The sequence below is a fragment of the Molossus molossus genome, unplaced genomic scaffold, assembly GCF_014108415.1.
Source record: "Molossus molossus isolate mMolMol1 unplaced genomic scaffold, mMolMol1.p scaffold_m16_p_9, whole genome shotgun sequence".
Classification (NCBI taxonomy): Eukaryota; Metazoa; Chordata; class Mammalia; order Chiroptera; family Molossidae; genus Molossus; species Molossus molossus.
Window position 1 is genome coordinate 61690973 of NW_023425403.1, and position 16223 is coordinate 61707195.

Genomic DNA, 16223 nt, shown 5'->3' on the forward strand with positions numbered 1-16223 from the left:
CTCCCCCCCTGGAACGGAAGCTCCAAGAGGCGAGGAGATTGTCTCCATCATCCCTGTGCCCCCAGCATTTAGAACAGCTCCTGGGACGTGGCAGGAGTTCAGTAACACTCACTGATGACACTGAGGAATAAACTGTGATATAATAAAAACTTGTTTCAAAACACTGGGGTACCATGTGATGCCATTTGTAAAAATCTGTATTTGTCTATTTCCATATATACAGCTCTCTCCAGATGTATCTAGAGAGAGAGAAAATACTTCAGAGAAATATATAAATATTTATATTTATACATAACTAAAGGGAATTAGAAGATGAGTCAAATACTTTTCGTGATTTCTCACACTGACCAAAATGATAATGCACATTGGATTTGGGGGAGAAAAGAATATTGAAAAGAATAAGATGGAGACATTGCCAGGGAGTGTTGGGGGCTTAGGAAAGGACACACACCAGGTGTAGCTGGTGTTGCTCCATCAGGGGTGTCGGGGCTGGAAGTGGCTGAGGGCTGCCGGGGCCTGCCCTTATCCTGCCCTGGAAGGATGCTGGGGAGCCCGCAGGGACCAAGGAGGAAACTGGGTCCGGCTTGAGTCTACAGGGAGCCACCACTGGGGACCACTGACCCAGCCTGTTTGTGACAGAAAATGCCACTGGCTGAGCCTGCATCCGTGCCCCCATAAGATGAGCTGGTAGGGGTGGGCCCGAGGAGAGGGCAGTCCAGGAGAAAGACTTACAGGCAGCCTGGACAATTTGGCTTACTCCTCCCTAAATTTAAATGGCCACCTGTTTGCCAACGGCCTCACTGGTGCAGGAGGTGTCCCATTCCGCCCTCGCCCGCTGCCTGGGCCTCTCCGCACTGGCTGAGCCCCTGCGCCCAGACAGGGCAGAAGTAGCTCTGATGGCCACCAGGGGGCCTCGCAGGCTGGGCGCTCTGGTTCCACTCCTACTTGGAAGCAATCAACAGTTCTCACTGCGCTGTGAGTGTAGATTCCTCAAGGCCCGCTGCTCTTTCCCTGCCTCTGAGGCTCACCTCACCCCTCATCACCCTTGGGGCGGTGCATGCGTCCGGCAGGAAGGAGGGGTGGGCTGAGCAGGGCTGAGTGGGCCGAGTGGTCACACTCCTCAGGCAGCACCTGCTCCGTGGGAGCCTCCGCAAGGACAGAAGGGGCCTCCGCTGGCCCGGGAGCACCCAGAATGGAGGCGCAAACCTTTTCTTTCCTTTTTTGTTTGTTAATCCTCATCTGAGAATATTTTCCACTGATTTTTAGAGAGAGTGGAAGGGAAGGAGGGAGGGAAGGAGAGAGAGAAACACTAATGTGAGAGACACATCGATTGACTGCCTCTCACACGACCTCAACTAGGGCCTAGGATCGAACCTGCAACCCGAGTAACGAGTAACGTGCCCTTGACCAGAATCAAACCCTTGACCCTTTGGTCCAAGGGCCGACGGTCTAACCACTGAGCGCTGGCCAGGGCTAGGCTCGAACCTTTTCCACCCGTCTCCTCGCTCAAGGAGCTTGGCACGTGAGCAAGGGGCATGCACCACCGCCGCCTTGCCGCGCACCAGGGTTCCTCTAGGCTGTCCCCCCAAGGCCACCCTGGGCTCACGCCCCCCCCCTGCCCCCGCAGGCACCCCCAGATGGCATGGATGAACAGAACTACCCTGGGCTTGAGGCTCAGAGCCCAATGAACAGTAAAACGTGCTTCTGATTTTGGAGGTTGCTATGCGAAACTAGCGAAAGATAACTCCAACTAGCCATGCTGTGCAAACTCTCTGAGTGGCCAGCAGGTGCAGCAGCCAGGGAGGGATGACAGACAAATGGAAGAGGGCGACCTGGGGCCAGGCCTTCCTGGCCTGTGGCACAGTGCCAGGCTCAGAACCAGAGGATCGACTCAGGCCAGTGTTGCTCTGTGGTGAGGGCCAGGGCCACGGGCCAAACAGCAGTTTCGCAGGAGCTTCCTGGGTGCCTTTCAAGTCAGCAGCAGTTGGGGGGCTGGGGCACAGGGCACTTGCCTGATGTCTCCTGTCCAGGGGGACGAGCAGCAACACCCAACCTCTAGAACGTGATGAGCACTCAGCACGGTGGCCTTTCTGTCATCTGCTCACTGGTCAGTGTGGCTGCAGCTCCACACCCTGCCCAGGAAAGCTCATTTCTAGGGCAGGACCTCAGCTGTCTCTGAACCTCCCTGTTCTCATCTGGACAGTGGTCACAGCAGGGAAGAACTGAGGCGATGGACATGTGTCCCCTACATGGTGGGTGTTTGAGGGTTTCACCTGTGTCCTCTGACCTCTGGGCCCAGATAGTCCTCGTTCTCAGAGATGCTGTTCATCACCTGCCCACGCCCTCCTGCAGAGTCGTGTGTGCCTGTGCACTGTGTGTGTCTGTGCATGTACACGTGCCCACACGTGAGGTGTGCATGTGTGTATGTGTGTGGTGCATGCACATGTGTATGCAGCTGTGCACATGTGGTGTGTGTGAACACGGCATGTTGGTGTCTGTGCACGTGTATGCAAGTGTACATGTGTTTGCATGTGAGTGACCAGTTGTGTGTGCTGAGTACAGACTAGTGGGACGTCTTACAGGAGGCGGCTGGCCTACAGTTCTCCTTAAGCTGAATCCCATGGAATTGTGCACATTCACCTTCTTGACCTGCAGCTGAAATGCAGCGGTTGCACAAAGGACTCCAAAGCCCCTGGTAATGTCTTCCTCTGCGTGGCCCTCTGCTCCTGCCCATCCCCTCCCCCGCAGGCAGCCTCTCCCTGTGCCTGGATTTCTGTGTGGCCCTCCTGGCTCCCAATAAAGGCCTGAGAGATGTGGCACAAAACCTCTTGCATGCACCTGCAAGGATGCTTCGCTCCTGGTTAAGCTGAGCTCCTGGGACCACAGGGAACAATGCCCAGCCCCCCTTTGGGCTCCCAGAATTCTGTTAGGGCAGGACCCCCAGGTGATCTGGAACTGACTTTGTGGGCCATCCTGGACAGCAGAGCCACTCCAGGCCTGTGGGGGTCTGACTGTGCTTATGGGATTTCCTAGGATCCGCACGGTCGTGTACCTATGACCTGGAAAGGTCAGCTGTCTTGCAGTCTGTCCCTGAGCCGCTTCCCTTCCCCATCTACATTTCGTGGCACGAGATGCACAGAAGAAAGGAACAGGGATCTGACGAGAGCAGAGGAACAGGGAAGGCATCTTTGTTCACTCTTTATTGTGTCTTTTTAAAAGATGGCATCATGGCTCACCCAGGGGTCAGTGATTCATGCACAGGTCGCTGGTGCCCATGGAACAGGCGTGCGTGGCGTCTCTCAGGGCTGCTTGTTCGCATCCCTCTGCATCTCCTGGCTGACCCCGGGGGACAGAGTGGAGACCCTCGCTCACTGTCCAGAAAGAAGGGGTTTGTCTTGAGGGGGACCAAGGAAGCTGGGGGGAGGTCTGGCAGGCAACATAGCCCCCTCTATTTGACTTCCTATCTCCCAGGCTGCCCCAGCTCAGCCCGGCTTTCACTGTGTGCAAATTACCTTGCCCAGGCCTGCTACGCGCTCTCCTTCACCTTCTTTCTGGTGGAGTACGGAATGCAGCACAACCAGCTGGTCCTGGCCCTGGAGGCCCAGAGGAGGGAGGTGGTGAGACAGAGGCAGGCCAGGGGGCCACAGGTGCCTGGAGTGGAGCCCGGGCCCATGCAGCACCCCTTCAGCCCCAAACGTGTGCCACAGGGTTCTGTCCAACCTCTGCTGCACCCCACTACTCGAATCCCGGGGAGCCACAGTTTTGTAGCTTCAGGGCCATGTGCACAAAACCGGGCTCCAGCGCAGAGCCAGGCTCGCCCTCCCACTGACGCCCGTTTCCCCAGCCCACACCGCGTTTTTTGTCCTCTGTCCTGCAAGGCCTGAGTCAGAAGAGACCCGTGGACATGAGAGGCTGAGCCCAGTGTCACAGGGGACGGTTCCCACATCCAGCCCAGCACACTTCCAGAGCAACCCGGCCTGTGCTCATCCCGGTGGGGTGGTCGCCAGGGTTCCCACCTCCAGCCAAGTCTGCCTGGGGGATGAGACGGCGGCCCCTGTTCCTGGGCAGGGATCACCACGGCTCGGTGCCAGCACGTCCCACTGGGCTGCTGGGCTGCTGGCACATGGGTACCTGACGCCACCACCGGAGTGACCCGAGGGGGAGGGCTGGATGGGAAGCCTTCGCTCTGAGGGAAACTGAGACTGTAGGTCAGCTGGGCAGCAGGACAAGAAGGTGACTCCGCCCAGCAAGTGTCCAGGCCTGGCCCCCGGGGGCCCACGGCAGACCCCGTCCCCCTGGCCTAGAGGCCTCCAGTGGCCCTGGCTTGGGTTTGAGTGCTGGCCTGTCTCACAGGTTTTCGGGAAGCTGAGTCCTAGGGGCGATGGGCTGAGTCCAAGAGGCCAGGGAGGTGGACCAGGGATTGTCCAGCCTTTGGGGCAGAAAATAAAGCTGCCAAGCTGCGTCTGGTATGGCTGAGTTCATCACCACGTCCATTTGGAAACAAGGAGGAAAATAAAGGTGTGCTCAGGGAAAGACTACTTAGTTTAAGCCTGGATTTGAGAGTGTGACAGGACCATCTCGTTCTTCCACGCGAAAGCCGACACAACCGGCTGTGGGCGTCGAGATCAGAGGAGTCAGATCTTCTGAGTGAAGATGGAATAGGACTTGCTCACAGACACTCTCCCCATACACACGGATCTGGGGGGCAGGGTGAGTGGCAACAACGGGGGCCAAGTAAGCAAAGGGCTGTCACGCTATGAACTGTCAGAGCTGGAGACCCAGGAACCCAGGAAGGCGGCACCCACGGAAGGCCCGTTTCCACCGGCCCGTCTGTGCGCCCCGGGTCCCCCCCCCCCCCCCGTTATTTCGAAACTACGTTTTAACTCGGCCCGCCTGTGGTCCTCGCTGCTTCTGGGGCGGAACTTGGGCGATTCCAGCCTTTCCTCTTGGCTGCGCTCGGCCACCTCACTTAAGTTATTTAAAATGACCGTGTATCCATTTGACGAAGCAAATAGAGAATTTTTTCTTTTAAAGATGTGCAAATAATTAAACCAAGGTATTAATATAGTTGTTAATTCTGAGAGGTGAGATGTTGAATAAGTTGCTATTTTCTTCCTTGTGTTTTTCTCTGTTGTTTAAAACAAAACAGGTCCGAGGGACCTGGGGTGGCCTAGGAGTAAGTACCTCGCCTTCTCCGGGACCCTCACCTTCTCCGGGACCCTCGCCTTCTCCGGGACCCTCGCCTTCTCCGGAACCCTCTACCTTCTCCGGGACCCTCTACCTTCTCCGGGACCCTAGCCTTCTCCGGGACCCTCGCCTTCTCCGGGACCCTCTACCTTCTCCGGGACCCTCGCCTTCTCCGGGACCCTCGCCTTCTCCGGGACCCTCTACCTTCTCCGGGACCCTCTACCTTCTCCGGGACCCTAGCCTTCTCCGGGACCCTAGCCTTCTCCGGGACCCTCTACCTTCTCCGGGACCCTCGCCTTCTCCGGGACCCTCTACCTTCTCCGGGACCCTAGCCTTCTCCGGGACCCTCTACCTTCTCCGGGACCCTAGCCTTCTCCGGGACCCTCTACCTTCTCCGGGACCCTCGCCTTCTCCGGGACCCTCTACCTTCTCCGGGACCCTCACCTTCTCCCGGACCCTCTACCTTCTCCGGGACCCTCAGCCTTCTCCGGGACCCTCTACCTTCTCCGGGACCCTCTAACCTTCTCCGGACCCTCGACCTTCTCCGGGACCCTCACCTTCTCCGGGACCCTCTACCTTCTCCGGGACCCTCTACCTTCTCCGGGACCCTCTACCTTCTCCGGGACCCTCGCCTTCTCCGGGACCCTCTACCTTCTCCGGGACCCTCACCTTCCTCCGGGACCTCTACCTTCTCCGGACCCTCTACCTTCTCCGGGATCCTCGACCTTCTCCGGGACCCTCTACCTTCTCCGGGACCCTCTACCTTCTCCGGGACCTCGCCTTCTCCGGGACCTCTACCTTCTCCGGGACCCTCTACCTTCTCCGGGACCCTCTCCTTCTCCGGGACCCTCTACCTTCTCCGGGACCCTCTACCTTCTCCGGGACCCTCACCTTCTCCGGGACCCTCGCCTTCTCCGGGACCCTCGCCTTCTCCGGGACCCTCTACCTTCTCCGGGACCCTCGCCTTCTCCGGGACCCTCACCTTCTCCGGGACCCTCTACCTTCTCCGGGACCCTCTACCTTCTCCGGGACCCTCGCCTTCTCCGGGACCCTCTCTTCTCCGGGACCCTCTACCTTCTCCGGGACCCTCTACCTTCTCCGGGACCCTCGCCTTCTCCGGGACCCTCTACCTTCTCCGGGACCCTCGCCTTCTCCGGGACCCTCTACCTTCTCCGGGACCCTCTACCTTCTCCGGGACCCTCTACCTTCTCCGGGACCCTCGCCTTCTCCGGGACCCTCTACCTTCTCCGGGACCCTCTACCTTCTCCGGGACCCTCGCCTTCTCCGGGACCCTCGCCTTCTCCGGGACCCTCGACCTTCTCCGGGACCCTCTACCTTCTCCGGGACCCTCTACCTTCTCCGGGACCCTCTATCTTCTCCGGGACCCTCTACCTTCTCCGGGACCCTCTACCTTCTCCGGGACCCTCACCTTCTCCGGGACCCTCTACCTTCTCCGGGACCCTCTACCTTCTCCGGGACCCTCGCCTTCTCCAGGACCCTCGCCTTCTCCGGGACCCTCTACCTTCTCCGGGACCCTCTACCTTCTCCGGGACCCTCGCCTTCTCCGGGACCCTCGCCTTCTCCGGGACCCTCTACCTTCTCCGGGACCCTCACCTTCTCCGGGACCCTCTACCTTCTCCGGGACCCTCACCTTCTCCGGGACCCTCTACCGCCTCAGGAAGTGGTGGGGCTTTGACGGCCCCACACAATCTCCTCCCCAGCAGTGTAGATTGAATCTCCACCTCCACTGCCTGCAGGACTGAGGTGCATGACCTTTGCAGCCGAACCCCCAAACTAACAAGCTGACACGACCCATGGGGAGCCAGTGCACTCTTACCTTCTCCTCTTCCCTCCTTTCCCTCCCCCGTATTCTGGCCCTTTTGTTGCTTGGTGGGATGGGGAGAGGCCGGCTATGGAGTGAGGTGGGACTCAAAGCAAAGGTTGTGCCGGATCCCGTAGGTGGTTAGACGCCCTGTGGCCCGTCTCTCAGCCCCTGCAGCCTTGGTAAATGCTTAGGTGTTTGCGTGCATCGAGGGAAGAGGGCAGCGCAGTGGGTCCCCCAGAAACCGTGGTAGAGGAACAGTCTCTCCACCTCCCGAGCACGAACCCATTACTCACTCGTCTTCTGACAAATCCCCCATGTCCATCTGGGAATGCATTTCTCCTCTCCTGGCACATGGGACCACCTGTGGGAAGTGGCAGAAGCACTTGAGGGGATGGAGTGGGGGAGGGAGTCAACCTCAGGCACCAGGCTGGGCAGGCTGGGCCAGATGGGGACACAAAGACTGCACTGGCCCGAGCACCCACCCACAAGACTGAGCACCGTCAAGTGGGAATTTCTAATAAAGGGACCCTGACCAAGGAACTGTGCCCTGGATATGGGTGATCACGACCTCTGGACTGTAGACCAGGAGATGTGGGCCCTTAGTCCCAACTCTGCCACAGGCTGACCCTCCTGAGTCCTTAGAACCTGTGGTGCCCCCAGGAGTGAATAATCAGCTCTTTTCACTGTACAGCACGTTCAGAGGGCAGAGAGGTAAAAGCTGCAATGACCCCAAGACAGGAGCTTAACGTTGCCAAGACAAGAAACGTCTAAAAGGTTGACTGCCCACTACAGCAGAAAAATGGAGAAAGATATCCCAGAGAGGCCATTGGGTCAATGACTTCTCTTTACAGAAAACAATGATGTGACAATGGTGATAATGATGATGCTAATGCTGCTGCTGCTGCTGCTGCTGCTGCTGCTGCTGCTGCTGCTGCTGCTGATGGTGGTGATGGTGATGGTGATGGTGATGGTGATGATGATGATGATGGTGATGATGGTTGGAATGATGGTGATGGTGATGATGGTTGTGATGATGATGGTGATGGTGATGGTGATGGTGGTGATGCTGATGCTGATGGTGATGATGATGGTGATGGTGGTGATGCTGATGCTGATAGTGATGATGTAATGACGGTGGTGATGATGATGGTGATGGTGATGGTGACGATAGTGATGATTGTGGTGCTGTTGCTGCTGCTGCTGCTGGTGGTGATGATACCTAATACTGTGGTTTCCTGGATATTACAGAACAACCCTGGGGTGTGGGTACTACTAAGATTCTGATTTTACATATGAGACAGCTGAGGCACAGACAGGTATGGTGACTTGTAGAGCTGAATGTAGAGGCCAGGTCTCCTAGTTCCTAAGCCTGTGCCCTTTCTAACACCCCACCATGATTCCACAAGTGGTTCCTAGGCCCATGGGCACCCCAAGGGTTGATCCAGGCCCTAGAGTCTCTGATGGTGTTGGAATGCATGCAGGTTAGCGTGAGAGGAGAGGAGAAAGAGGAGAGGGCCAATCCTCAGCACCCTGGAGCTCTCTTGATGCTGTTGTTCCTGTCTCTGCCTCAGTCTCCAACACACACGCATGGGGCACCTTCCCTGGAAAAGCCTACAGGCCCTGAGCACAAACATTTCCTGCTGGGTGGTTTGGCTTTGTCATGTGACGGTTTTTACCTCTTCAGCATGGTCTCCCAGGTCAATCTCCACAAACATAGATGGTTTCTGTGAATGAAAACCAGAGACATGGTGACAGGCTTGGGTGAGCTAGAGAGGGGTAGACTCCCTGGAGGTGCAGTGGGCTCCTGCCCCGAGGCAGCCAAGGGTTGAGTGATCACACTGGGTCCGCCAGAAACTGGCAGTGCGCGGTGGGCGTCCCGAGACGCTGGGTGGAGCTGCTGGCAGAGTGGACGGCAAGGCGCCCCTCCTCCGGGAGGAGTGTGGCCTCCCCACCTCTCCCTGCACCTCCCATCAGGTTCCTGAGACCCCAGAGGGTTTCTCCCACCTTCACCCTCAGACTCAGGGCCTCTGGGGACAGGCGATGTCCAGATCTGGGGCAGTCCTCCAAGCCCACCCCAGACCTGCTCAGTCGGGAAGCACCTCCCACTCTGCCTCCACAAATCTCCCTGGGACCCCACTTTACCAGGTTATAAAGACTCGCACTGAGCCCTGGCTGGTATGGCTCAGCAGTAAGAGTGTCGCCCACGGACCAACGAGCCCTGGGTTCGATTCCGGCCAAGGGCACATACCTCAGTTGTGGTTCATCCCTGGCCCCAGTTGGGGCTGTGTGGGTGGCAGCCAATCGATGTGTCTCTCTCGAACTGATGTTTCTCTCTCTCTCTTCCTCCCCCTCTCCCTCAATCTCTATCTGAAGATTAATGTAAAAATATCTTCGGTGAGGATCAAATAAATAAAAAGACTCGCACTGAGATGTGAAAGCCCAGGCAGCTCGGGTGTTGCTGCCCAAGGTCTCTCATTGGTCACCTTGGCTCAGTTCAGAATGTGTTTCCAATGGCAGCACTTTAATCAACACCAAGGGAAGCATTTGGGGTGGGTGAAGGACTCCCCAGAACCGCGGGGATCACACCAGGGACCACCTGTTATAAATCCTAGTAAAGCACATCCAGCTACCTCTCCATTCCCTACCACGTGGATCGGGAAGGAGAACAACAGCCACCTCCCCTCAGAAAGTGCCCTGTGCCAGTTCTTACTGTAGCGCTGACATGTCTGTGAGCAATGCATCAGGGCCTGGGACTTGGGGGTGCTTCCCTGGGCCAAGATCAAGCTGAGCGTTGACTCCTATCAGGGACCCACATGCCTTGAGCCGCTGCACTGCTTGGGGTTAGGATGCCCCACATGGGGCCAAGAGCACAGTCGACCTGGAAGGATCTCTGGGGGTCAGGTAAGCCTTGGCCCAGCCTATACCACGGTCCCACCAAGATGACTCGGGACCACATGTCCACAGTGCACTCGTGGTCCAACAGGACTATGCCTGCTAAGCCTCTCCATCGGACCTGTCACCAGATTAAAGAGTTCTTGCCTCTTTTTCCAGAAGGTCTTCCAGCTTTGTGGACTCCACCTCCTGTTCCTGTAAGAAGACACCAAGCAGGTAAATAAAGGCAGGGCCCTGACCGAAGAGAACAGCAGCACACAGATGCTCAAGGACCACGGCCTGACCTTGGCCTCCTGGATGCATTGGTCTGTGCTCCCATCTCCTTCATGCTCCTCTTGGTCACTGGCCTCTGAGTTGCTCTTCTCACTCTCGTGGTCCAGCTTCCCACTCTCCTGGTCCAGCTTCCCACTCTCCTGGTCCAGCTTCCCAAGGGCGTCCTGGTTCTTCTGCTTCTCTTCCTCTGGGTTTGCCTGACTGTAGAAGTAGAAAGAAGGGTTTCGGTGTCACGGAGATACAGCTTCAAGATGACACCTTTCTCCCTCTGGGGCATCGGGCAGCTCCGGGGGCAGCTCCAGCCTGGACACGCAGGCAGAGAGGGGCCTGAGGGCGGGAGGTGGGTGGGAGGACACATGGGAGCGGGGAAGAGAAGGCAGCCATGTGCAGCGGCTCTGGGGATGGGGCTGTGCTGCCCAGACTGCTCCTGTCTGCTCCGCTGCACATCCAGACCTTCCCCAACGCAAGGCCCAGGCACCCCAGTGGTCTGGAATGACAACCCCCCCCTTTCTGAGACAGGAGCCAGCTCCAAGACTCCAGGGCCATGGCACAGCTCCAGGGACCGCCTCGGGGAGTGGGCGTAAGGGGGGGGGGCTTGCAGCCTTCAGAACCACTTTGGTTCCTCCTGTCTCAGACCCTCCCATCTGAGCCCCTCCTTCAGGGTCTCCAAGTCTCCACCTTGATGCTGGCCCACTTCCCACCCCCACAGTCCGTCCCCTGTGCCCTCCATGTCGCTAGAAAACCACCCCTGCCGGACAAAGCCCGCTTACCAGATGATGTCTTTGGCATCGCTTTTCAGGTCCTTTCCCTGATCTTCAGACTCTGAGGAGGAAGGAGCAGGGTCTGTCAGAACACTCCGTCCTGTGGGGCGGGCGTGCGGCTGGCCGGGCCCCACCGCTCAGCCCTACGAGGACAGAGATGTCCCACAGGTGTTGGGTGCCAGGCACCCTGCAGTGCTCAGAGTCAGCCTGATGACTAATGGTTTTGACTAAAGCAATTCTCAGTCTTGATCCTGACAGGTTGTCTCCCGATTCCCTGCCCCCAAAAGGCCCCGTCCACTCCGTCAGTCCAGAGCTCGGGTCAAGCTTCAGGCATCGCCTTTGCAATAAATGTGCAAGACCCAGGGGGACCCTGTGAAATCGTCCTGGTCGCAGCGCACTGGGCTGGAAGCAGCGAAGTGGAGGGAGGGGTGGGGACCCCCGGGGCAGGCCTGTCCCCTGGGGAGGGCGATGCAGGCCCAGGAAGTGGGACCTGAGCCGCCAGGGCTTGTCCAGGACACCCCTCTCCTCACTGTTCCTCCTCTGAAGGGCACGGCCAGGGGCTTTAGTGTGTCATTTGTACAAGGAAAGTGCCCACCGATGCCCCGTTGGCAAGGATGTGTGTCCAGGTGAGAGAGAGCAGTGCATCAGTAGTTCAGGGCCTGGCACCCAGGGAGCTGTTCCTTCAGCCTTGGGCTCATGTCAATAGCAGTCGTTACATAATTAAGGTAAAATGCCTTTTGGCGACGTTGGCAGGACCAGAGCAAGGACCTCTGAACTGTTTCCACTGAGCTCAGAGACTTCTCGCCTCCAGGAGCGTGTGGACCAGGAGGGCCTCCAGCAGTCATGCAGGAGGGCGGCTCCCTGCGCCCTCTAGGGAGAGAGAGCCTCCCAGGGCCCTCGAGGTTCTGTTCTGGGCCGTCACATCTGAGCTCGGGATGACAGGTGACCAGCTCCCCGCAGGAGCTGCTCTTCCCCACCCCCAACACCCCCAGGGGCCCCAGAGGCAAGCTCAGCCTGGCGCAAGTTCCAAACTTGAAGCAATATTTTGATGGAAGACCTGGCAGGGCACCTCCGAGCAGCTCCTGTCTTGGAGAATTTCCTTCCAGAACTTGGTTGTTGGAGCCGCTGCTCCAGGCCTTCCGTCCAGTGTTGTTTCTGATCACAGGCCTCGGGGCTGGGACAACGGCCGACAGAGGCGCCGACGGCCTGGTTCCCCGGAGGGGCCCGCTTCTGCCTCTCCAGGCAGTGGGATCGCGCTGGTCCCTGCGTCCCGCATGTGGTTCCTGCCCTGGAGCCTCTCCCTGCACCCCTGCCTCCTCCAACGCGCCCTCCACGGGGACTGGCCACCCTGCTCGGTGCTCAGCGACCTGCCCTGGAGGCAGCTTTGCGTCAGGCCGGGACTCAGCACCTGTGGCCTTGGCTGAGCCACTGGGCATTTTCTTTGTCTCCAACTGGACTCCTGCAGAAGAACTGGTCCTCTTCACGCTCCTCACCTGCAGTGCCCACACCGGCGCCGGGACGTCTGCAGGGGGGGGGGTGGCTGAGCTTCCCCAGGCAGACACTGGCCCACCAGGGACAAAAAGCCCGAAGGCCAAGGGTGCGGATTCGAGGGAGGGGGTGGGACTCCTGTGTCCTCAGAGAATATTTTAGAACTTGGTACAGGGTCCCCACTTATACACAGGTTCAGTTCCCAGGGCAACTAGCGTCTGAAAATATTAAATGGAAAATGCCGGAAATAAACAACTGACACACTTTGAACGGTGTGCCATTCCGCATAGCGAGGGAATCTCTCGCTGTCCTGGTCCACCCTGCCCGGGACATGACCACCCTTTCGTGCGGTGCAGCCACGCTGCGTGTACTGCCGCCAGCTGGTCGCTTGGCGCCCTGGTGACCAGACCCGCCGCTGAGGCATCTCCGCGCCCGTGAGTAACTCTCATCTTGCTTCGCGGTGGCCCCGAAGCACAAGAGCGGTGGTGCTGCAGTCGGGTGAGCCACAGAGAAGGCGTGAAGTGCTTCCGCTAAGAACACAGTGAGTACGTCTGGGAGAAACAATGTCTACGGGGCTCGACACCGTCCGTGGTCTCAGGCATCCCAGGGGCTTGGAGCGCACCCTCCGCAGATAGGGGGGAACTACTGTGGCTCGGAAGACATCCCCCAGGGGGAAAAGGAGCAGCCCGGCCTCAACCGCACACCAGGGGACCACGTCGGCGTTTTCCAGGGGGGATTGGAACACTGGCTGCTTTTGGAGAACGTCAGCGGCCAGCGGCCCGTGTGCCTGCTCTAGACGGCACGGGCTGTCCCAGGCAGAGCTCCGGATCCTGCCTCTTCCTGTCATGTATCTGGCTGGAAGAAAGCAATCGTGGAGAGAGGTGGACAAGGCCTGGGGCTGCCTCCCTGGAGCGAGGCCCGAGGCCACCTGTGTCCTCAGGCTCTGGAGCTCCCGGGGACGCGGAGCCCCCCCATACAGCACACCGGCCTGGGCTGCGGGAGTGGGGACCAGGCACCACACAGAGGCCTTCCTGCCAGCCCTCAAGGCCAGCAGGACTTGAGACAGGCCCTCTGTGTCCACTTGCAATGTTTCCTAAGCAGCTGTAGATTGATTTGTTCTTTGGGAAACTTCGCTCTTCCTGAGCGAGGCTGAGAAAGTGGGGAAGGGACTCAGAGCCTGGGCGGGCGGGAGGCACAGGAGCAGACACGTTCAGATTGTACACCAGAGGAGAACAAATGTGCACACCCTTCCCCTAAAATGGCCCCAGGGCTCGAACAGGCTGCAGTTCCCTCCAGGGCTCCGTTTCTGCAGCCTACCAACCACCTCACGAAAGGGCCCTACGGGCAGGACCCCCCGGAGAACCGGGCTCAGCGCCCCAGCCCACGACTGTCCCAGTCCCTGTCCCAGTCTCTGTCCCCCAGCCGACTCCGGTCGCCGCTGCGGGGAAAGCGCCGTGAGGGGCCCACGGGCGGGAGGGCCGTGTGAGCACGTGCGAGGTGCAGGTCCAGGGAAAAACCAGGGCGTTTCGGGACCCACCCCCACTTCCCCACACCAGGGCCTCGCTCGGCAGGCGTGGAAACAGCCCGGAGTGGCAGACAGACCCCGGAAGGTCTAAACCTACACACTTCACAGCCTGACAGCCAACGGGGCGAGCACAAGGTGCAGGGCCCCACGGGGTCACAGCCGACCCAGGCCGGGAGGTGCGGGGGTTCCCATGCCGACGGAGGCTGGGCCCACGCATGCCCAGGAACCCGAGCCGCTCCCTGTGGTGCCCCCCCCACCAGGTAGTGGCCGTCGCCGTGTCCGCTGGCTTCCCAGGCCCACCGGCTCCCCGAGGCCTCACCCCCTGCCAGTCGGCCACCCACAGGGATGCCCGGCCCTCAAGCTGGCCTCACTGGCGCCCAGGTGGGTCGTGTTGCCTGGACACCTGTGTGGCGCTCGCCACCTTGACCTTCTCGGTGGGGGAGTTGGGCTGTGCCCCTACCTAGCTCCTTGCACAGCTTCTGGATGCAGCTCGGAGGGTCCCCCTTCTGGTGTAAGCCGCCCACGCTCCTGCTCCTCTGGAGTTCAGCCCCCTCGCTGGTTCCCTTGAGGTGCCCAGCGGCCGCCCCCAGAGCAGGAGCCCCAGCGCCTGGCCGGTGCCGCCGGAGCATGGTGGTGGCCTCCTTCTCCATCTTCTCCTCCCTCAGGGCTCGGGAAGAAGAGGGACCTGGCTCTCAAGCACGGCCTCAGACAGAGGGCATGGCTTCCAACCTCTTCCAGGGGAGCAGCCTGAGTGTTCGGTGGGACCCCGTTGCTAAGTGTCCCCTGTGACATCACGCAAGGTCAGAGGGCAGAGGTCACCAGGAGCAGCCCTTCACTCAGGCTGCGGGGTCCCCTCCTTCCAGGCATTGCTGGCCTGTTAGCCAGGGAAGCGGAGGGAGAGGGGCCAGGCAGGCTGAGGGGACACAGCTGGCGCAGACTGAACTGGGGTGAACGGACAAAGGACTCGAAGATGGCGGGGTGCCGCGGGCGTCCAGGGTGGCCAGGTATCCCTTCTCTGCGCTGCAAGAGCTTCTCTTTGGCGTCAGAGGCAGGGCTGTCTGGGGACAGGCAGGTTTGAACGGCATTTTCGGTGTATGGTTTGCTGGCAGTCACAGCAAAGTGCCACTGCCTGATGGCTTCAGCGCCCCTATCAGACGTGACGCTCTCCCCTTGGTGTGCACACAGCTTCTTCTCCGCGTCCCCCCAGGGCCGGCCCGCTGCGCGCGTCCTGTCCTGATCTCCTCTTATAAGGACGCCAGTCACATGGGGTCAGGCCGCACTGACGACGTCATGTAACCTTAACTGCCTCTTTAAAGACCCCCCGACCTCCAGCCCTGGCCGGTTTGGCTCAGCGGTTAGAGCATCAGCCTGCGGTCCCGAGAGACCCGGGTTCGGTTCCCGCTAAGGGCATGTACCTGGTTGGTCATGCGGGTGGCAACCACTCGATGTGTCCCTTTCTCATCGATGTTTCTCTCTCTCTCTCTCTTTCTCTTCCTCTCTCTCCCTCCCACTCTACCTGAACAACAACAACAAAAAAAGTCCTCGGGTGAGGATAAAAAAAAAAGACCCGACCTCCAAATTCGTCGCAGTCTGAGGTTCTAGGGGCCAGGGCTTCGCCACATGAGGTTTCTGGGGGACACAATTCAGCCCCTCACACAGCCTCACAAAATGTCTGATATCCTACTGAAGCACACAGTTGTTTTCCCTCCAATCATCCAAGACCTTGGGGGACAAATCATAGCGGGTGTTTTTCCTGAGCAACCAGCTGGTTGCACTTGGGGTGTCATAACTCTCCAGAAGCAGAAGTGGCTCCCTAGTCCCACCAGTACTTCCTTCCCTTCAAAGTGCAGAGAGCTTCTTAGCACGAGGCCTCAGGTGACCGAGCCCAGTGGACAGCAGGGACAGACATGGTGCCCCCCTACCCGAGCCTTCCCCAGAGGCACCTGCTCCAACCCAAAAGGCCCTCTCTATCTAACCTTGGGGAAGTCGCAACAGTGGGATGCGGAGGACACTCCTGTCCTCAGCTAACAGGTTTTCTGGGGAAAAAGGTGAAAACAGAAAGCCTGCTGTGACCTGTCACTGGGCACCCTGTTCCCCATGTTCCCGTTTCCTCCTTTCATCCCTCCACGTCCTCCCACGGGGCAGAAGTTCTCACCCCTCCTGACTCCCTCTGTGGGCTTGGGCGTCTGGGGTCTGAGCCGCCCGGCCCCTGGAGCCGCCCGGGGGCCCTGCTGTGGTCCTCATGTCGGGGCTGACATGCCCACGGCCTCAC

At 59.2% G+C, this 16223-nt stretch overlaps 1 protein-coding gene across 1 annotated transcript; it reads right to left on the reverse strand.

The window, feature by feature from the left end:
- Positions 1-3201: 3201 nt before the first annotated feature.
- On the reverse strand, positions 3202-14601 carry CUNH13orf46 (chromosome unknown C13orf46 homolog). Its single transcript, XM_036250608.1, has 8 exons — positions 14412-14601; positions 10948-10999; positions 10189-10378; positions 10052-10099; positions 8689-8736; positions 7306-7373; positions 3513-3593; positions 3202-3371 (listed from the first exon to the last, which is right to left on the reverse strand). The coding sequence occupies exons 1-7, from the start codon at positions 14599-14601 to the stop codon at positions 3527-3529; spliced, it is 663 nt and encodes a 220-aa protein (XP_036106501.1). The 3' UTR covers positions 3202-3371; positions 3513-3526.
- Positions 14602-16223: the final 1622 nt, after the last annotated feature.

Excerpts from the sequence above, each read along its gene's own strand:
- CUNH13orf46 (XM_036250608.1), bottom strand. The coding sequence starts at position 14,601 with ATGGAGAAGGAGGCCACCACCATGCTCCGGCGGCACCGGCCAGGCGCT. Across the intron at positions 10,100-10,188 it reads AATGCATCCAGGAGGCCAAG|GAACAGGAGGTGGAGTCCAC; the intron begins GTCAGGCCGTGG and ends GTCTTCTTACAG. Across the intron at positions 8,737-10,051 it reads AAGACCTTCTGGAAAAAGAG|AAACCATCTATGTTTGTGGA; the intron begins GCAAGAACTCTT and ends TTTCATTCACAG.